General features: G+C 43.7%; 1 protein-coding gene across 1 annotated transcript in view; it reads left to right on the plus strand.

The window, feature by feature from the left end:
* Positions 1-23,187, plus strand: part of LOC121578623 (exocyst complex component 6) — a 110,329-nt gene that overhangs the window by 52,099 nt on the left and 35,043 nt on the right. The window contains 6 exon segments of the mRNA XM_045217964.1: positions 250-453; positions 678-787; positions 6,440-6,551; positions 7,851-7,961; positions 7,963-7,986; positions 10,139-10,318. Of these exon segments, the coding sequence (XP_045073899.1) occupies positions 250-453; positions 678-787; positions 6,440-6,551; positions 7,851-7,961; positions 7,963-7,986; positions 10,139-10,318 (741 nt within the window).

The raw sequence follows: 23,187 nt of genomic DNA on the forward strand, positions 1-23,187 counted from the left end.
TTAAATCTAGAGCTCTTATAAAGGTATGAGTGAAGCAGCTGTTAATGTCTATCAATGTTCTGTATTATGTCACGTTTCATGTTCTGTGTGGACCCCAGGAAGAGTAGCTGCTGCTTTCGCAACAGCTAATGGGGGATCCTAATACAATACCCAATAGCCAAGCAGGTTGGTCATTAACCAGTGGACCTAAGATTGGGATGCCTCTGGTTTGTGACCTCCCCATCTCTCCCTCTCTCTCTCTCTCTCCAGGGTTATGGCTTCCCAGTGAACAGACTGTTTGACCTGCTGTTTGAGATCAGAGACCAGTACAATGAAACGCTGCTGAAGAAATGGGCTCTGGTCTTCAGGGAGATCTTTGAATTGGACAACTACAGCCCGATCCCTGTAGAAACCGAAGAAGAGTACAAGTCTGTTATTAGTAGATTCCCCTTCCACGACGCAGAAATTGAAAAGGTTTGTCCTTCATTCAACACCCCTTAAACGGACTAACTTCACGACATTCGATGTGATTTAAATGTAAAATGCTTGAACTGGTGTTTTAAAGTCGATGGCCTACGCTCCTTATAGAGGTCCAAGGGGCTTAGTCAGGTAAAGCCAAATAACCTGTGTTTTATCTGCTGTCGCCCAACAGCAAGACTTTCCAAATAACCTGTGTTTTATCTGTTGTCGCCCAACAGCAAGACTTTCCAAAGAAGCTGCCCATGTCTCAGTCTGTTCCTCAGATCTACGTCCAGGTCAAGGAGTTCATCTATGCCAGCCTTAAATTCTCCGAGTCACTGCATCGCAGGTGAGTCAGTCAGCCCATAGACTGCTTCCCAAATGGCACCCTACTCCCTATATAGTGTACTACTTTAGACCAGGGTCCATAGGACTCCCTATATAGTGTACTACTTTAGACCAGGGTCCATAGGACTCCCTATATAGTGTACTACTTTAGACCAGGGTCCATAGGACTCCCTATGTAGTGTACTACTTTAGACCAGGGTCCATAGGACTCCCTATGTAGTGTACTACTTTAGACCAGGGTCCATAGGACTCCCTATATAGTGTACTACTTTAGACCAGGGTCCATAGGACTCCTATATAGTGTACTACTTTAGACCAGGGTCCATAGGACTCCCTATGTAGTGTACTACTTTAGACCAGGGTCCATAGGACTCCCATATAGTGTACTACTTTTAGACCAGGGTCCATAGGACTCCCTATATAGTGTACTACTTTAGACCAGGGTCCATAGGACTCCCTATGTAGTGTACTACTTTAGACCAGGGTCCATAGGACTCCCTATATAGTGTACTACTTTAGACCAGGGTCCATAGGACTCCCTATATAGTGTACTACTTTAGACCAGGGTCCATAGGACTCCCTATGTAGTGTACTACTTTAGACCAGCGTCCATAGGACTCCCTATATAGTGTACTACTTTAGACCAGGGTCCATAGGACTCCCTATATAGTGTACTACTTTAGACCAGGGTCCATAGGACTCCCTATATAGTGTACTACTTTAGACCAGGGTCCATAGGACTCCCTATATAGTGTACTACTTTAGACCAGGGTCCATAGGACTCCCTATATAGTGTACTACTTTAGACCAGGGTCCATAGGACTCCTATATAGTGTACTACTTTAGACCAGGGTCCATAGGACTCCCTATATAGTGTACTACTTTAGACCAGGGTCCATAGGGCTTTGGTGAAAAGTAGTGCACTATGTAGGGAAGTGGGTGCTGTTTGGGATGCAGCCATAGATGCTATGAACTATGAACCTGTTCTATTTAATACTGTGGGTCAGTCTAACGTCTTGTTACAACATTCCACCAACGCACAGTCATTCTGATCAGCTCTCACAGGTATTCTTCCTGCTTAGTGGGTTAGCAAACGTCAGCGCTGCAGAGGTTGTTATTTACACTAGCATGCTAAGGTTTTGTCTGGTTGGTCAACATACTAAGGTTTTGTCTGGTTGGTCAACATGCTAAGGTTTTGTCTGGTTGGTCAACATGCTAAGGTTTTGTCTGGTTGGTCAACATGCTAAGGTTTTGTCTGGTTGGTCAACATGCTAAGGTTTTGTCTGGTTGGTCAACATGCTAAGGTCTGGTTGGTCAACATACTAAGGTTTTGTCTGGTTGGTCAACATACTAAGGTTTTGTCTGGTTGGTCAACATACTAAGGTTTTGTCTGGTTGGTCAACATACTAAGGTTTTGTCTGGTTGGTCAACATACTAAGGTTTTGTCTGGTTGGTCAACATACTAAGGTTTTGTCTGGTTGGTCAACATGCTAAGGTTTTGTCTGGTTGGTCAACATGCTAAGGTTTTGTCTGGTTGGTCAACATGCTAAGGTCTGGTTGGTCAACATACTAAGGTTTTGTCTGGTTGGTCAACATACTAAGGTTTTGTCTGGTTGGTCAACATGCTAAGGTTTTGTCTGGTTGGTCAACATGCTAAGGTTTTGTCTGGTTGGTCAACATGCTAAGGTTTTGTCTGGTTGGTCAACATACTAAGGTTTTGTCTGGTTGGTCAACATGCTAAGGTTTTGTCTGGTTGGTCAACATGCTAAGGTTTTGTCTGGTTGGTCAACATGCTAAGGTTTTGTCTGGTTGGTCAACATGCTAAGGTTTTGTCTGGTTGGTCAACATGCTAAGGTTTTGTCTGGTTGGTCAACATGCTAAGGTTTTGTCTGGTTGGTCAACATGCTAAGGTCTGGTTGGTCAACATACTAAGGTTTTGTCTGGTTGGTCAACATACTAAGGTTTTGTCTGGTTGGTCAACATACTAAGGTTTTGTCTGGTTGGTCAACATACTAAGGTTTTGTCTGGTTGGTCAACATACTAAGGTTTTGTCTGGTTGGTCAACATGCTAAGGTTTTGTCTGGTTGGTCAACATGCTAAGGTTTTGTCTGGTTGGTCAACATGCTAAGGTCTGGTTGGTCAACATACTAAGGTTTTGTCTGGTTGGTCAACATACTAAGGTTTTGTCTGGTTGGTCAACATGCTAAGGTTTTGTCTGGTTGGTCAACATGCTAAGGTTTTGTCTGGTTGGTCAACATGCTAAGGTGTTGTCTGGTTGGTCAACATGCTAAGGTTTTGTCTGGTTGGTCAACATACTAAGGTTTTGTCTGGTTGGTCAACATGCTAAGGTTTTGTCTGGTTGGTCAACATGCTAAGGTTTTGTCTGGTTGGTCAACATGCTAAGGTTTTGTCTGGTTGGTCAACATGCTAAGGTTTTGTCTGGTTGGTCAACATGCTAAGGTTTTGTCTGGTTGGTCAACATGCTAAGGTTTTGTCTGGTTGGTCAACATGCTAAGGTTTTGTCTGGTTGGTCAACATGCTAAGGTTTTGTCTGGTTGGTCAACATGCTAAGGTCTGGTTGGTCAACATACTAAGGTTTTGTCTGGTTGGTCAACATACTAAGGTTTTGTCTGGTTGGTCAACATACTAAGGTTTTGTCTGGTTGGTCAACATACTAAGGTTTTGTCTGGTTGGTCAACATACTAAGGTTTTGTCTGGTTGGTCAACATGCTAAGGTTTTGTCTGGTTGGTCAACATGCTAAGGTTTTGTCTGGTTGGTCAACATGCTAAGGTCTGGTTGGTCAACATACTAAGGTTTTGTCTGGTTGGTCAACATACTAAGGTTTTGTCTGGTTGGTCAACATGTTAAGGTTTTGTCTGGTTGGTCAACATGCTAAGGTTTTGTCTGGTTGGTCAACATGCTAAGGTTTTGTCTGGTTGGTCAACATACTAAGGTTTTGTCTGGTTGGTCAACATGCTAAGGTTTTGTCTGGTTGGTCAACATGCTAAGGTTTTGTCTGGTTGGTCAACATGCTAAGGTTTTGTCTGGTTGGTCAACATGCTAAGGTTTTGTCTGGTTGGTCAACATGCTAAGGTGTTGTCTGGTTGGTCAACATGCTAAGGTTTTGTCTGGTTGGTCAACATGCTAAGGTTTTGTCTGGTTGGTCAACATGCTAAGGTTTTGTCTGGTTGGTCAACATGCTAAGGTTTTGTCTGGTTGGTCAACATGCTAAGGTTTTGTCTGGTTGGTCAACATGCTAAGGTTTTGTCTGGTTGGTCAACATGCTAAGGTTTTGTCTGGTTGGTCAACATGCTAAGGTTTTGTCTGGTTGGTCAACATGCTAAGGTTTTGTCTGGTTGGTCAACATGCTAAGGTTTTGTCTGGTTGGTCAACATGCTAAGGTTTTGTCTGGTTGGTCAACATGCTAAGGTGTTGTCTGGTTGGTCAACATGCTAAGGTGTTGTCTGGTTGGCCAACATGCTAAGGTGTTGTCTGGTTGGTCAACATGCTAAGGTTTTGTCTGGTTGGTCAACATGCTAAGGTTTTGTCTGGTTGGTCAACATGCTAAGGTATTGTCTGGTTGGTCAACATGCTAAGGTTTTGTCTGGTTGGTCAACATGCTAAGGTTTTGTCTGGTTGGTCAACATGCTAAGGTTTTGTCTGGTTGGTCAACATGCTAAGGTTTTGTCTGCTTGGTCAACATGCTAAGGTTTTGTCTGCTTGGTCAACATGCTAAGGGTTTGTCTGCTTGGTCAACATGCTAAGGGTTTGTCTGCTTGGTCAACATGCTAAGGGTTTGTCTGCTTGGTCAACATGCTAAGGGTTTGTCTGCTTGGTCAACATGCTAAGGGTTTGTCTGCTTGGTCAACATGCTAAGGGGTTTGTCTGCTTGGTCAACATGCTAAGGGTTTGTCTGCTTGGTCAACATGCTAAGGGTTTGTCTGGTTGGTCAGCACCTTCCTCATCCTACTGTTGTCTCGGTCAGATGAAGTCATATCTGTAATAGGTGTGAGAGAGAGTGTTGACCTTCAGCTGCCCCAGTCAGAGCCTGGCTGTCCCCTCACTAGGGTCCAAAGTACAGGGGTTTTCAAACTAAGCAATTTGTTTAACTAATTATTTTATGAATATCTCTTGCTGCAACACTACCATAGTGGATAACAGTATATATTTTTTTATTTTTTTACGGGCATTTAGTGCACATGTCCACTGATTTTGGTATAATGTTTGAGCAGAGGAACACAGCATTAGCCTTACTATGGCAAAATGCATAGAATTGCAGAAAATTTGCTTTACGACAGCAAAATATTCTCTACGCTGCCAAGATACCTTTATCTTTCTAGCTAATAGACCACTACTTTTTAGCTACTTTGGGAAATATTGAATGTGTTTTTTGTTTTCTGAGTTGAACTTTACTGGTGGTAATTGATACTGTAGAAGGTAGAACCGATTTTTACCTGAGGTATTGAAATAGATCCATAGATTATTTGAACCGTGAGTTTATTTATTGTGAAATACTATTATTGTGAATAGCATATTTTTTGTTGTTGAACTACAATTTATTTTATTATAAAATAAACATGGCGGCATTAGCACTTCTAAACGTTATATCTTGGTCTCTGGTCTAATCTTTCTATGCTAATCTCATTACTGCTCTTCCTGAATCTATTGGTCAGTTGCGTTGTTGGAGTGTTTCATACTAAGCACATGCTACACTAGCCTAGCTAACATTAGCCACATAACTAACGTTAGCCACAACAAATTGGAATTCGTAACATATTGTACGAATTACAATTCGTAACATATCATACGAAATGAACGATGGACATCCACAAATGAATACATACCATACGAAACGTGACACACCATACCAATTGGAGTGTATATATATATATATATGCAGAAGAAAACAAATGGGGGATTGGAAGTGATGCAGACAATTACATTGATGGAAGTTACAATCTATCTGCAATATTAAAGCTGATCTACCCCCTAAAAAAAAAAAGTGGAAGGGGAAAAAATTAAGGAACTTGTCTGTCGGCCCTGCATCAAAGACCAAAACTGGTTAAAGAAAATTGTGATTAATTAAAAAATATACCAGTTTCATTTAAGGACCAAAGAATTGACAGCTGTCCCATGCAGATTGCTAAATAGTTGGGAAGAGATTTTCGATGTACCGATTCCATGGCACATGGTATATGAACTGATACACAAAACAATGCCAGATTCAATACTTAGTTTTTCAATTTAAATTATTATACAAAATTCTTGCAACCAAAATAATGTTATAGATGGGAAGGACAACCCATCTTTTCTCTGCCTATTTTGCTGCGAAGAGACAGAATCATTAAATCATTTGTTTTGGTACTGTCCATATGTATCTTGTTTTTGGTCGCAGGTTCAGGAATGGCGTTAACTCTGCAAATAGCACTGCTGGGTGATCTGAAAGTCATAGTCAATCGATCAATAATATAATAATACTATAATAAAGCAAAAATGTTTATCTTTAATTTCCAATCTGTAGTAATTGTGTAGAGAATGTCATTAGCTTTCCTGTGAAGGAAAGTTGTCTTTCCAGTCAGTTTGCTTATCTTTGCTGTGTGGTTCTTCTCTTTAATCATGCTGTTATCATTTTTGTTTTGGTTGTGTTTCCAGCTGGACGGAGATCGATGACATGCTCCGTAAATCCACCAACCTGTTGTTGACGAGGACACTGAGTGGCTGTCTCCAGAACCTCATCAAGAAACCCCATATAGGACTGACTGAGGTGCACAATACATTACAGTTGCGGGACCCTTGCACTTTTGCTAAATAATTCCCTATTTCTTGTCAAATAAGTTGAAATTTAAATTTAAAACACTTTTGGTCTCCGCCTTGTTATTGGATTTTCAACAAACTTAAGTTTACAATTTTATTTTAGAAAATAAAGACATGGCTTGGACAGAATTATTGGCACCTGAGCTAGTACTTGGTGGCACAGCCTTTGGCCAGGATAACTGCCAACAAATGCTTCCTGTAGCCATCAATGAGCTGCACCTTTCTACTGGTATTTTGTGCCACTCTTCAGCAGCAAACTGCTCTAAATATTCTATGTTTGAGGGGTGCCCTCCACCAACTGCTGTTTTCACATCTCACCATACGCTGGAAGTCAGATTATGTGATTCAGATCTGGACTCTTCACTGGCCACTCCAGAACAGTCCAGATCTCGCCATAGGTTTAGGATGTGATTCAGATCTGGACTCTTCACTGGCCACTCCAGAACAGTCCAGGGGTTCTTCCTGACCCATTCCAGGGTGCTTTTTATGTGTCTTTGGGGTTGTTGTCTTGCTAGAAGATCCACAACCTTCAACAGAAAAGCCCGATTGAACTTCTCAAAAAACCCACCTAAACAAGCATACATCCTGGGGTAATTGTTCTGTGGAGCAATGAAACAAAATTAGAGCTATTTGGCAGTACAGATCAGCGCTGTTTATACTGACGACCAAATGAAGCGTTCAACGAAAATAACAACCTCCCTACAATCAAAGATGGGGGAGGTTTGATAATGTTGTGTGGTTGCTTTGCTGCCTCTGGTTCTGGGGGGCCTTGAACGTGTGCAAGACTTCATGAATTCAGCACAATATCAGCTGTTTAGGAGTCCGATGTTCAACCCAGTGTCCAAAACTGGGTCTCCATTGAAGGTTGTGGGTCTTACAGCAGGACATCAAAAACCAGCCAGGAATGGTTAAGAAGAAATGCTGGACTGTTCTGGAGTGGCCAGCGAGGTGTCCAGATCTGAATCACATACAAAACCTATGGCGAGATCTAAAAACCAGTATTTAATGGAGGGCACCCCTCAAACATAGAATATTTAGAGCAGTTTGCTGCTGAAGAGTGGCACAAAATACCAGTAGAAAGGTGCAGCTCATTGATGGCTACAGGAAGCATTTGTTGGCAGTTATCCTGGCCAAAGGCTGTGCCACCAAGTACTAGCTCTGGGGTGACAATAATTGTAAACTTAAGTTTACTCAAATAAAATTGGTTCTGCAAAATGTGGTCCCATTTACTTCTCTCTCTGTATTCCAGTTGGTCCAGATCATCATCAACACAACCCATCTGGAGCAGGCCTGTAAATACCTGGAGGACTTCATCACCAACATCACTAACGTCTCACCTGAGACCGTGCACACCACACGCTCTCTACGGCCTTTCTACCTTTAAGGTATGGAAACTATACATTAACTAACCGTGCACACCACACGTCTCTATGGCCTTTCTACCTTTAAGGTATGGAAACTATACATTAACTAACCGTACACACCACACGTCTCTACGGCCTTTCTACCTTTAAGGTATGGAAACTATACATTAACTAATCCGTGCACACCACACGTCTCTACGGCCTTTCTACCTTTAAGGTATGGAAACTATACATTAACTAACCGTGCACACCACACGTCTCTATGGCCTTTCTACCTTTAAGGTATGGAAACTATACATTAACTAACCGTGCACACCACACGTCTCTACGGCCTTTCTACCTTTAAGGTATGGAAACTATACATTAACTAACCGTGCACACCACACGTCTCTACGGCCTTTCTACCTTTAAGGTATGGAAACTATACATTAACTAACCGTGCACACCACACGTCTCTATGGCCTTTCTACCTTTAAGGTATGGAAACTATACATTAACTAACCGTGCACACCACACGTCTCTACGGCCTTTCTACCTTTAAGGTATGGAAACTATACATTAACTAACCGTGCACACCACACGTCTCTATGGCCTTTCTACCTTTAAGGTATGGAAACTATACATTAACTAACCGTACACACCACACGTCTCTACGGCCTTTCTACCTTTAAGGTATGGAAACTATACATTAACTAACCGTGCACACCACACGTCTCTATGGCCTTTCTACCTTTAAGGTATGGAAACTATACATTAACTAACCGTACACACCACACGTCTCTACGGCCTTTCTACCTTTAAGGTATGGAAACTATACATTAACTAACCGTACACACCACACGTCTCTACGGCCTTTCTACCTTTTAAGGTATGGAAACTATACATTAACTAACCGTGCACACCACACGTCTCTATGGCCTTTCTACCTTTTAAGGTATGGAAACTATACATTAACTAACCGTACACACCACACGTCTCTATGGCCTTTCTACCTTTAAGGTATGGAAACTATACATTAACTAACCGTGCACACCACACGTCTCTATGGCCTTTCTACCTTTTAAGGTATGGAAACTATACATTAACTAACCGTGCACACCACACGTCTCTATGGCCTTTCTACCTTTAAGGTATGGAAACTATACATTAACTAACCGTGCACACCACACGTCTCTATGGCCTTTCTACCTTTAAGGTATGGAAACTATACATTAACTAACCGTGCACACCACACGTCTCTACGGCCTTTCTACCTTTTAAGGTATGGAAACTATACATTAACTAACCGTACACACCACACATCTCTATGGCCTTTCTACCTTTAAGGTATGGAAACTATACATTAACTAACCGTACACACCACCCGTCTCTACGGCCTTTCTACCTTTTAAGGTGTTGTTGGAAATCCTTGGGCATTTCAACCTGCATTCTCTACCAGTGTGGCTACTTGACTAACTTGATGTAACTATTAAACAAACAAACTTAAGGGATGTTTCATTAGTCGTAGTGTCTTCTCTTGTGTTGCCTCCGGCTCAGAACATGCTCTCAGGCTCAGAACATGCTCTCAGGCTCAGAACATGTCTCAGGCTCAGAACATGCTTGTTGCTGGAATAAAGGTGTTTACACAACAGCAATTACACCTGGAACTGTCATAAACTCTACAGAGCTTCAGGTACCTCAGAGTGCACTGGCGTAGTCTTACCTAGCGTAGTCTTACCTGGCGTAGTCTTACCTAGCGTAGTCTTAAGCGTAGTCTTACCTGGGAGTCTTACCTGGCGTAGTTTACCTGGCGTTCAGCTCATTCAGTCAGTAGGAACGTGTTGGTGGTCTTCCCTGGCTGTTGTATCCAGGATGCACGTCATGCAGTGGAGGGAGATATCTACACCAAACTGAACCAGAGTACCATTGACATGGTTGTTGTTGTTGTTGTTGACATGGTCTTCCCTGTCTGTTGTATCCAGGATGCACGTCATGCAGCGGAGGGAGAGATCTACACCAAACTGAACCAGAGTACCATTGACATGGTTGTTGTTGTTGTTGTTGACATGGTCTTCCCTGTCCTCAACAGGATGCACGTCATGCACGGAGGGAGAGATCTACACCAAACTGAACCAGAGTACCATTGACATGGTTGTTGTTGTTGTTGTTGACATGGTCTTCCCGTCTTCAACAGGATGCACGTCATGCAGCGGAGGGAGAGATCTACACCAAACTGAACCAGAAGATAGATGAGTTTATCCAGCTGGCAGACTATGACTGGGGCATGCCAGAGTCAGACGGCCAGGCCAGTGGATACCTTATGGACCTCATTAACTTCCTCCGCAGCACCTTCCAGGTCTTCACACACCTGCCGGTGAGTTAGCCACGCCCCGCAGGCAGGGGAACTCTGGGAGATGGAGTTTTGTTGTTGTGAGTTATTATTATTATTGTGGTCATTTGTTGTTATTGAAGTATTATTCTTGTACTATAGTAATGTGTATTCAGTGTTGGAGTTATGTACTGCAGTAATGTGTATTCAGTGTTGGAGTTATGTACTGCAGTAATATGTATTCAGTGTTGGAGTTATGTACTGCAGTAATGTGTATTCAGGGTTGGAGTTATGTACTGCAGTAATGTGTATTCAGGGTTGGAGTTATGTACTGCAGTAATGTGTATTCGTGGTTGAGTTATGTACTGCAGTAATGTGTATTCAGTGTTGGAGTTATGTACTGCAGTAATGTGTATTCGTGGTTGTAGTTATGTACTGCAGTAATGTGTATTCAGTGTTGGAGTTATGTACTGCAGTAATGTGTATTCAGGGTTGGAGTTATGTACTGCAGTAATGTGTATTCAGTGTTGGAGTTATGTACTGCAGTAATGTGTATTCAGGGTTGGAGTTATGTACTGCAGTAATGTGTATTCAGGGTTGGAGTTATGTACTGCAGTAATGTGTATTCAGGGTTGGAGTTATGTACTGCAGTAATGTGTATTAGGGGTTGGAGTTATGTACTGCAGTAATGTGTATTCAGGGTTGGAGTTATGTACTGCAGTAATGTGTATTCGGGGTTGGAGTTATGTACTGCAGTAATGTGTATTCAGGGTTGGAGTTATGTACTGCAGTAATGTGTATTCAGGGTTGGAGTTATGTACTGCAGTAATGTGTATTCAGGGTTGGAGTTATGTACTGCAGTAATGTGTATTCAGGGTTGGAGTTATGTACTGCAGTAATGTGTATTCAGGGTTGGAGTTATGTACTGCAGTAATGTGTATTCAGGGTTGGAGTTATGTACTGCAGTAATGTGTATTCAGGGTTGGAGTTATGTACTGCTGCTGCTGCTGCTTATTTTCTGTGCCATTTTCATTCTGTTTTAGTTCCACAGAAAACCTCAAGCGAACTAGATCATTCTAGGTTATGATTCTGACTTGACATAACATTAGACTGAATAGTGACTGGGGAGAATGATACATGGTTATTTCTGGGGGAGAACAACTGCAATGAAACAGACCAAAGATCCAATCCCAGCTGGTCAGGAAGTAGCTAGAGGAGACAGACAGACAGACAGACAGACAGACAGACAGACAGACAGACAGACAGACAGACAGACAGACAGACAGACAGACAGAGGACATAAGCTGTGAAACCCCAAACCAGACCTGTTCTAGCGGACTGCTCTGCTGCTTGCTTCCCTATCCTGTATAGAATCATTTCCAGCTTTTTATTCCCGTTTCCGTTTTTAAGACGTTGTTTTTTAAGGAATGTCTCCCCTCTCCAGTGATGTATATCTATAATTGATTTCTCTATTGATTTGACTCCTTCTGCCAGCATGCTTGGTCTGTCTCTGATCTTCCTTCCTGTCCATGTATTGTTACCATACTTTCTCTCTCCTGTTCTGGACATGTTTCATTTGTTTGGGTGGTTCTGGTTCTGCTCAGAATAACTACAATGACCATGCTGCCATGTCGGTAAGTACCCTTCCTGCCCCCTGCTCTACTCTGCTCCACTTCCCTGTTCTGCCCTGTCCAGTCCAGGGTAATGCATGATCATGTCTATATTGTGGATTTGCCCCCAGGCTTGTTGCTTCCTCCACATGTGATGATGCTAAACTATAGTCATTGACCAACCATAGATCACATTTAGTGCAAGTTGAATCTGCTAGGTTATTTTATCTGTACATTGTCTGTAAACACACACAGGGTGTCCTTGACTATATTTCTAAAGGAAGACAGCTCAGTGTTTACATTTACATTTTACATTTTCATCATTTATCAGACGCTCTTATCCAGAGCCACTTACAGATTGGTGCATTCACCTTATGATAGCCAGTGGGACAACCACTTTACCATTTTTGGGGGGTGGGGTAAGGGGGGGTAGAATGATTACTTTATCCTATCCCAGGTATTCCTTAAAGAGGTAGGGTTTCAAGTGTCTCCGGAAGGTGGTGAGTGACTCCGCTGTCCTGGCGTCGTGAGGGAGCTTGTTCCACCATTGGGGTGCCAGAGCAGCGAACAGTTTTGACTGGGCTGAGCGGGAACTGTGCTTCCGTAGAGGTAGGGGGGCCAGCAGGCCAGAGGTGGATGAACGCAATGCCCTCGTTTGGGTGTAGGGACTGATCAGAGCCTGAAGGTACGGAGGTGCCGTTCCCCTCACTGCTCCATAGGCAAGCACCATGGTCTTGTAGCAGATGCGAGCTTCAACTGGAAGCCAGTGGAGTGTGCGGAGGAGGGGGGTGACGTGAGAGAACTTGGGAAGGTTGAACACAAGACGGGCTGCGGCGTTCTGGATGAGTTGTAGGGGTTTATTGGCACAGGCAGGGAGCCCAGCCAACAGCGAGTTGCAGTAATCCAGACGGGAGATGGCAAGTGCCTGGATTAGGACCTGTGCCGCTTCCTGTGTGAGGCAGGGTCGTACTCTGCGAATGTTGTAGAGCATGAACCTACAGGATCGGGTCACCGCCTTGATGTTAGCGGAGAACGACCGGGTGTTGTCCAGGGTCACGCCAGGGTCACGCCAGGGTCACGCCTGGACAACGTGTTCAGTATGTGTAGTAGACTATATGGTAACATATGGTTGGCATAAATCAAATCACATTTGATTGGTCACATACACATATTTAGCAGATGTTTTTGCAGGTGTAGCGAAACGCTTGTGTTCCGAGCTCCAACAGTGCAGTAGTATATGGAATTAAGAAATATATAAATATTAGGATGAGCAATGTCAGAGTGGCATTGAGTAGAATACAGTATATACATATGAAATTAGTAGAACAGTATGTAAACATTATTAAAGTGACCAGTGAGTCCATGTCTATGTACGTAGGACAGCAGTCTCTAAGGTGCAGGGGTTGAGTAACCGGGTGGTAGCCGGCTATATAAATAAAGGATGGGATATCATATTCAACTAGTGTTTCTGTGCTGTTGTCATGTTGAACACAGTTCTATGTCGTCATGTTGAACACAGCTCTATGTCGTCATGTTGAACACAGCTCTATGTCGTCATGTTGAACACAGCTCTATGTCGTCATGTTGAACACAGCTCTATGTCGTCATGTTGAACACAGCTCTATGTCGTCATGTTGAACACAGCTCTATGTTGTCATGTTGAACACAGCTCTATGTCGTCATGTTGAACACAGCTCTATGTCGTCATGTTGAACACAGCTGTCTGTCGTCATGTTGAACACAGCTCTATGTCGTCATGTTGAACACAGCTCTATGTCGTCATGTTGAACACAGCTCTATGTCGTCATGTTGAACACAGCTCTATGTCGTCATGTTGAACACAGCTCTATGTCGTCATGTTGAACACAGCTCTATGCTGTCATGTTGAACACAGCTCTATGTCGTCATGTTGAACACAGCTCTATGTCGTCATGTTGAACACAGCTCTATGTCGTCATGTTGAACACAGCTCTATGCTGTCATGTTGAACACAGCTCTATGTCGTCATGTTGAACACAGCTCTATGTCGTCATGTTGAACACAGCTCTATGTCGTCATGTTGAACACAGCTCTATGTCGTCATGTTGAACACAGCTCTATGTCGTCATGTTGAACACAGCTCTATGTCGTCATGTTGAACACAGCTCTATGCCGTCATGTTGAACACAGCTCTATGTCGTCATGTTGAACACAGTCTATGTCGTCATGTTGAACACAGCTCTATGTCGTCATGTTGAACACAGCTCTATGTCGTCATGTTGAACACAGCTCTATGTCGTCATGTTGAACACAGCTCTATGCTAGCTTCCTGCTAGTGAGGCGGTCTATGGGACAGTCGTGCATGGCAGTTTCCTCTCAGCTCTACACTAGAAACCCACTCTTAGGGTGGATCCATGCTGTAGATAGATAGATGGAGATGGATGGATGGATTATAGGAGCCATATACAGTGGCTTCAGAAAGTATTCATACCCCTTGACTTATTCCACATGTTGTGTTGCAGCCTGAATTCAAAATGGATTAAATATATGTTTTTTCCTCACCCATCTACACACAATACCCCATAATGACAAAGGGAAAACACACAATACCCCATAATGACAAAGTGAAAACACGTTTTTAGAAATGTTAGGAAATGTATTGAATATGAAATACTGAAATATCTCATTTACATAAGTATTCACTCCCCTGAGTCAATACATGTTAGAATCACCTTCGGCAGCGATTACATCTGTGAGTCTTTCTGGGTAAGTCTCTAAGAGCGTTGCAAACCTGGAATGTAAAATATTTGCACATTGTTCTTTTTTAAAATTCTTCAAGCTCTGTCAAGTTGGTTGTTGATCATTGCTAAACAGCCATTTTCAGGTCTTGCCATAGATTCTCAAGCCGATTCGACCACTCAGGAACATTCAATGTCGTCTTGGTAACCAACTCCAGTGTATATTTGGCCTTGTGTTTTAGGTTTTTGTCCTGCTGGAAGGTGAATTTGTGTTGAATTCACTGTTTGAGCATGACATCTACTTTCACAGTCATCTGAATAGTGACAGTGGTATAGTCTTTGGCATGTCATGTGTTGAGATAGGTTTATTTATTTATTTTTAAATTAGGAACACATTCAGGTAGCTTAGTGGTTAAGAGCGTTGTGCCAGTAACCGAAAGGTCGCTGGTTCTAATCCCTGAGCCGACTAGGTGAAAAATCTGTCTGTGCCCTTGAGCAAGGCACTTAACCCTAATTGCTCCTGTAAGTCGCTCTGGATAAGAGCGTCTGCTAAATGACTAAAATTTAAAAAATGTAATGTATTTACAATGACGGCCTACCAAGAGGCAAAAGGCCTCCTGCGGGGACAGGGGCTGGGAATAAAAATAAAGATGTAGGACAAAACACACAACACTACATAAAGAGAGACCACAACACTACATAAAGAGAGACACCACAACACTACATAAAGAGAGACACCACAACACTACATAAAGAGAGACACCACAACACTACATAAAGAGAGACTCCACAACACTACATAAAGAGAGACACCACAACACTACATAAAGAGAGACACCACAACACTACATAAAGAGAGACACCACAACACTACATAAAGAGAGACGCCACAACACTACATAAAGAGAGACGCCACAACACTACATAAAGAGAGACACCACAACACTACATAAAGAGAGACGCCACAACACTACATAAAGAGAGACGCCACAACACTACATAAAGAGAGACACCACAACACTACATAAAGAGAGACACCACAACACTACATAAAGAGAGACACCACAACACTACATAGAGACACCACAACACTACATAAAGAGAGACACCACAACACTACATAAAGAGAGACACCACAACACTACATAAAGAGAGACACCACAACACTACATAAAGAGAGACGCCACAACACTATATAAAGAGAGACACCACAACACTACATAAAGAGAGACGCCACAACACTACATAAAGAGAGAGACACCACAACACTACATAAAGAGAGACACCACAACACTACATAAAGAGAGACACCACAACACTACATAAAGAGAGACACCACAACACTAAATAAAGAGAGACGCCACAACACTACATAAAGAGAGACGCCACAACACTACATAAAGAGAGACACCACAACACTACATAAAGAGAGACACCACAACACTACATAAAGAGAGACACTACAACACTACATAAAGAGAGACACCACAACACTACATAAAGAGAGACACCACAACACTACATAAAGAGAGACTCCACAACACTACATAAAAAGAGACACCACAACACTACATAAAGAGAGACGCCACAACACTACATAAAGAGAGACGGCACAACACTACATAAAGAGACACCACAACACTACATAAAGAGAGACCACAACACTACATAAAGAGAGACACCACAACACTACATAAAGAGAGACACCACAACACTACATGAAAGAGAGACACCACAACACTACATAAAGAGAGACACCACAACACTACATAAAGAGAGACACCACAACACTACATAAAGAGAGACGCCACAACACTACATAAAGAGAGACGCCACAACACTACATAAAGAGAGACGCCACAACACTATATAAAGAGAGACGCCACAACACTACATAAAGAGAGACGCCACAACACTACATAAGAGAGAGACACCACAACACTACATAAGAGAGAGACACCACAACACTACATAAAGAGAGACACCACAACACTACATAAAGAGAGACACCACAACACTACATAAAGAGAGACACCACAACACTACATAAAGAGAGACACCACAACACTTACATAAAGAGAGACACCACAACACTACATAAAGAGAGACACCACAACACTACATAAAGAGAGACACCACAACACTACATAAAGAGAGACTCAACAACACTACATAAAGAGAGACACCACAACACTACATAAAGAGAGACACCACAACACTACATAAAGAGAGACACCACAACACTACATAAAGAGAGACACCACAACACTACATAAAGAGAGACGCCACAACACTACATAAAGAGAGACGCACACAACACTACATAAAGAGAGACGCCACAACACTACATAAAGAGAGACGCCACAACACTACATAGAGACGCCACAACACTACATAAAGAGAGACACCACAACACTACATAAAGAGAGACGCCACAACACTACATAAAGAGAGACACCACAACACTACATAAAGAGAGACAACACTACATAAAGAGAGACACCACAACACTACATAAAGAGAGACGCCACAACACTACATAAAGAGAGACACCACAACACTACATAAAGAGAGACACCACAACACTACATAAAGAGAGACGCCACAACACTACATAAAGAGAGACACTACAACACTACATAAAGAGAGACACCACAACACTACATAAAGAGAGACACCACAACACTACATAAAGAGAGACTCCACAACACTACATAAAAAGAGACACCACAACACTACATAAAGAGAGACGCCACAACACTACATAAAGAGAGACGGCACAACACTACATAAAGAGACACCACAACACTACATAAAGAGACACCACAACACTACATAAAGAGAGACACCACAACACTACATAAAGAGAGACACCACAACACTACATAAAGAGAGACACCACAACACTACATAAAGAGAGACACCACAACACTACATAAAGAGACACCACAACACTACATAAAGAGAGACGCCACAACACTACATAAAGAGAGACACCACAACACTACATAAAGAGAGACACCACAACACTACATAAAGAGAGACACCACAACACTACATAAAGAGAGACACCACAACACTACATAAGAGAGAGACACCACAACACTACATAAAGAGAGACACCACAACACTACATAAAGAGAGACTCCACAACACTACATAAAGAGAGACACCACAACACTACATAAAGAGAGACACCACAACACTACATAAAGAGAGACACTACAACACTACATAAAGAGACACGCCACAACACTACATAAAGAGACTCATGATAAGCTGTAGACCACACTATCTACCAAGAGTTTTCATCTATATTTTTCATAGCCGTCTATTTACCACCACAAACCGACTTTACTCCACACACAGAGACGCGTACAAAGCTCTCCCTCGCCCTCCTTTTGGAAAATCTAACCATAATTCTATCCTGCTGATTCCTGCTTAAAAGCAAAAACTAAAGCAGGAAGTACCAGTGACTCGGTCAATACGAAGTGGTCAGATGACACAGATGCTACGCTACAGGACTGTTTTGCTAGCACAGACTGGAATATGTTCTGGGATTCATCCAATGGCATTGAGGAGTTTACCACATCAGTCACCGGCTTAATCAATAAGTGCATCGACGACGTCGTCCCCACAGTGACCGTACGTACATATCCCAACCAGAAGCCATGGATTACAGGCAACATCCGCACCGAGCTAAAGGCTAGAGCTGCCGCTTTCAAGGAGCGGGACACTAATCCAGACACTTATAAGAAATCCCGCTATGCCCTCCGACGAACCATCAAACAGGCAAAGCGTCAATACAGGACTAAGATTGAATCCTACTACACCGGCTCTGACGCTCGTCGGATGTGGCAGGGCTCGCAAACTATTACGGACTACAAATGGAAACCCAGCCGCGAGCTGCCCAGTGACGCGAGCCTACCAGACGGGCTAAATGCCTTTTTATGCTCGCTTCGAGGCAAGCAACACTGAAGCATGCATGAGAGCACCAGCTGTTCCGGACGATCACGCGCTCTGTAGCCGATGTGAGCAAGACCTTTAAACAGGTCAACATTCACAAGGCTGTGGTGCCAGATGTATTACCAGGACGTGTACTCAGAGCATGCGCGGACCAACTAGCAAGTGTCTTCACTGACATTTTCAACCTCTCCCTGACCAAGTGTGTAATACCTACATGTTTCAAGCAGACCACCATAGTCCCTTTGTCCAATAAAGTGAAGGTAACCTGCCTAAATGACTACCGCCACGAAGCACTCACGTTGGTAGCCATGAAGTGCTTTGAAAGGGTGGTCATGGCTCACATCAACACCATCATCCCGGAAACCCTAGACCCACTCCACCGTCGCATACCGCCCCAACAGATACACAGATGATGCAATCTCAATCGCACTCCACACTGCCCTTTCCCACCTGGACAAAAGGAACACACCTACAGTGGGGAGAACAAGTATTTGATACACTTTTTCTACTTGCAAAGTATGTAGAGGTCTGTAATTTTTATCATAGGTACACTTCAACTGTGAGAGACGGAATCTAAAACGAAAATCCAGAAAATCACATTGTATGATTTTTAAGTAATTAATTTGCATTTTATTGCATGACATAAGTATTTGATACATCAGAAAAGCAGAACTTAATATTTGGTACAGAAACCTTTGTTTGCAATTACAGAGATCATATGTTTCCTGTAGGTCTTGACCAGGTTTGCACACACTGCAGCAGGGATTTTGGCCCACTCCTCCATACAGACCTTCTCCAGATCCTTCAGGTTTCGGGGGCTGTCGCTGGGCAATACGGACTTTCAGCTCCCTCCAAAGATTTTCTATTGGGTTCAGGTCTGGAGACTGGCTAGGCCACTCCAGGACCTTGAGATGCTTCTTACGGAGCCACTCCTTAGTTGCCCTGGCTGTGTGTTTCGGGTCATTGTCATGCTGGAAGACCCAGCCACAACCCATCTTCAATGCTCTTACTGAGGGAAGGAGGTTGTTGGCCAAGATCTTGCGATATATGGCCCCATCCATCCTCCCCTCAATACGGTGCAGTCATCCTGTCCCCTTTGCAGAAAAGCATCCCCAAAGAATGATGTTTCCACCTCCATGCTTCACAGTTGGGATGGTGTTCTTGGGGTTGTACTCATCCTTCTTCTTCCTCCAAACACAGCGAGTGGAGTTTAGACAAAAAAAGCTCTATTTTTGTCTCATCAGACCACATGACCTTCTCCCATTCCTCCTCTGGATCATCCAGATGGTCATTGGCAAACTTCAGACGGGCCTGGACATGCGCTGGCTTGAGCAGGGGGACCTTGCGTGTGCTGCAGGATTTTAATCCATGACGGCGTAGTGTGTTACTAATGGTTTTCTTTGAGACTGTGGTCCCAGCTCTCTTCAGGTCATTGACCAGGTCCTGCCGTGTAGTTCTGGGCTGATCCCTCACCTTCCACATGATCATTGATGCCCCACGAGGTGAGATCTTGCATGGAGCCCCCAGACCGAGTGTGTGATTGACCGTCATCTTGAACTTCTTCCATTTTCTAATAATTGCGCCAATAGTTGTTGCCTTCTCACCAAGCTGCTTGCCTATTGTCCTGTAGCCCATCCCAGCCTTGTGCAGGTCTACAATTGTATCCCTGATGTCCTTACACTGCTCTCTGGTCTTGGCCATTGTGGAGAGGTTGGAGTCTGTTTGATTGAGTGTGTGGACAGGTGTCTTTTATACAGGTAATGAGTTCAAACAGGTCTAGTTAATACAAGTAATGAGTGGAGAACAGGAGGGCTTCTTAAAGAAAAACTAACATGTCTGTGAGAGCCGGAATTCTTACTGGTTGGTAGGTGATCAAATACTTTTGTCATGCAAATTAATTACTTAAAAATCATACAATGTGATTTTATGGATTTTTGTTTTAGATTCCGTCTCTCACAGTTGAAGTGTACCTATGATAAAAATGACAGACCTCTACATGCTTTGTAAGTAGGAAAACCTGCAAAATCGGCAGTGTATCAAATACTTGTTCTCCCCACTGTATGTGAGAATGCTATTCATTGACTACAGCTCAGTGTTCAACACCATAGTGTCCACAAAGCTCATCACTAAGCTAAGGACCCTGGGACTAAACACCTCCCTCTGCAACTGGATCCTGGATTTCCTGACGGGCCGCCCCAGGTGGTAAGGGTAGACAACAACACATCTGCCACGCTGATCCTCAACACGGGGGACCCTCAGGGGTGCGTGCTTAGTCCCCTCCTGTACTCCCTGTTCACCCATGACTGCGTGGCCAAGCACGGCTCCAACACCATCATTAAGTTTGCTGACGACACAACGGTGGTATGCCTGATCACCGACAACGATGAGACAGCCTATAGGGAGGAGGTCAGAGACCTGGCCGTGTGGTGCCAGGACAACAACCTCTCTCTCTCAACGTGAGCAAGACAAAGGAGATGATTGTAGACTACAAGAAAAAAAAGAGGGCCGAGCACGCCCCCATTCTCATCGACGGGGCTGTAGTGGAGCAGGTTGAGAGCTTCAAGTTCCTTGGTGTCCACATCCCCAACAAACTATCATGGTCCAAACACACCAAGACAGTCGTGAAGAGGGCACGACAAAGCCTATTCCCCCCTCAGGAGACTGAAAGGATTTAGCAAGTTCTACAGCTGCACCATCGAGAGCATCCTGACTGGTTGCATCACCGCCTGGTATGGTAACTGCTCGGCCTCCGACAGCAAGGCACTACAGAGGGTAGTGCGTACGGCCCAGAACATCCCTGGGGCCAAGCTTCCTGGACCTCTATACCAGGCGGTGTCAGAGGAAGGCCCTAAACATTATCAAAGACTCCAGCCACCCTAGTCATAGACTGTTCTCTCTGCTACCGCACGGCAAGCGGTACCGGAGTGCCAAGTCTAGGTCCAAAAGGCTTCTTAACAGCTTCTACCCCCAAGCCATAAGACTCCTGAACAGCTAATCATGGCTACCCGGACTATTTGCACTGCCCCCCCCTCCCAACCTCCTCTTTTACGCTGCTGCTACTCTGTTTATTATTTATGCATAGTCACTTTAACTCTACCCACATGTACATATTACATTTACATGTAAGTCATTTAGCAGACGCTCTTTTCCAGAGCGACTTACCTCAATTACCTCGACTAACCGGTGCCCCCGCACATTGACTCTGTACCGGTACCCCCTGTATATAACCACCCTACTGTTATTTTATTTTACTGCTGCTCTTTAATTATTTTTGATTTAGATTTTTTTCTTAAACTGCATTGTTGGTTATGGGCTTGTAAGTAAGCATTTCACTGTAATGTCTACACCTGTTGTATTCGGCGCATGTGGCAAATACAATTTGATTTGATACCCAAGAAGACTGGAGGCTGTATTCACTGCCAAAGGTGCTTCAACAAAGTACTGAGTAAAGGGTCTGAATACTTATGTAAATGTTATATTTCAGTTTTTTATTTGTAATACATTTGCAAACATTTCTAAAAACCTGTTTTTGCTTTGTCATTATGGGGTATTTTGTGTAGATTGATGAGGGGGAAAAAAACATTTTAATACATTTTAGAATATGGCTGTAACGTAACAAAATGTGGAAAAAGTGAAAGGGTCTGAATGGGACAAGAGGACAGAGGGACAAAAAAAATGTGATTAGAAATAAAAGTGCTAAAAATATGTTGGCTCGCTATTTAAAAAGTTGGAGAACAAGCTATAGGATGAAAAATACCTGCGTTTTGGCACAGGTACAACTGACTAGCGCTAGCTAATGCTACTTACAGTAGCAAAATCCAAATATTGGATTTATTTTATTTTATTTATCGATACTTGGGAGTCAAATATCGATATAATATCGTCCAAAAATAATATTGCGATTCGATAAGATTCCCCCATCACTACTATAAGGAGCACGGTGGCATCTGGGGTGCAGCCAGAGTATTCTCTCTCCTCTTCTGCCTATCTGGGGAACACGGCTCTGGGTCTACACGCCCTGAGTTCCCCATGTTCCCCAGAGTGAGGCTGCCTATCTGGGGAACACGGCTCTGGGTCTACACGCCCTGAGTCCCCCATGTTCCCCAGAGTGAGGCTGCCTATCTGGGGATCACGGCTCTGGGTCTACATGCCCTGAGTTCCCCATGTTCCCCAGAGTGAGGCTGCCTATCTGGGGAACACGGCTCTGGGTCTACACGCCTGAGTTCCCCATGTTCCCCAGAGTGAGGCTGCCTATCTGGGGAACACGGCTCTGGGTCTACACGCCCTGAGTTCCCCATGTTCCCCAGAGTGAGGCTGCCTATCTGGGGAACACGGCTCTGAGTCTACACGCCCTGAGTTCCCCATGTTCCCCAGAGTGAGGCTGCCTATCTGGGGAACACGGCTCTGGGTCTACACGCCCTGAGTTCCCCATGTTCCCCAGAGTGAGGCTGCCTATCTGGGGAACACGGCTCTGGGTCTACACGCCCTGAGTTCCCCATGTTCCCCAGAGTGAGGCTGCCTATCTGGGGAACACGGCTCTGGGTCTACACGCCCTGAGTTCCCCATGTTCCCCAGAGTGAGGCTGCCTATCTGGGGAACACGGCTCTGGGTCTACACGCCC

This window comes from Coregonus clupeaformis, unplaced genomic scaffold (genome assembly GCF_020615455.1).
Source record: "Coregonus clupeaformis isolate EN_2021a unplaced genomic scaffold, ASM2061545v1 scaf1293, whole genome shotgun sequence".
In the NCBI taxonomy this organism is placed as follows: domain Eukaryota; kingdom Metazoa; phylum Chordata; class Actinopteri; order Salmoniformes; family Salmonidae; genus Coregonus; species Coregonus clupeaformis.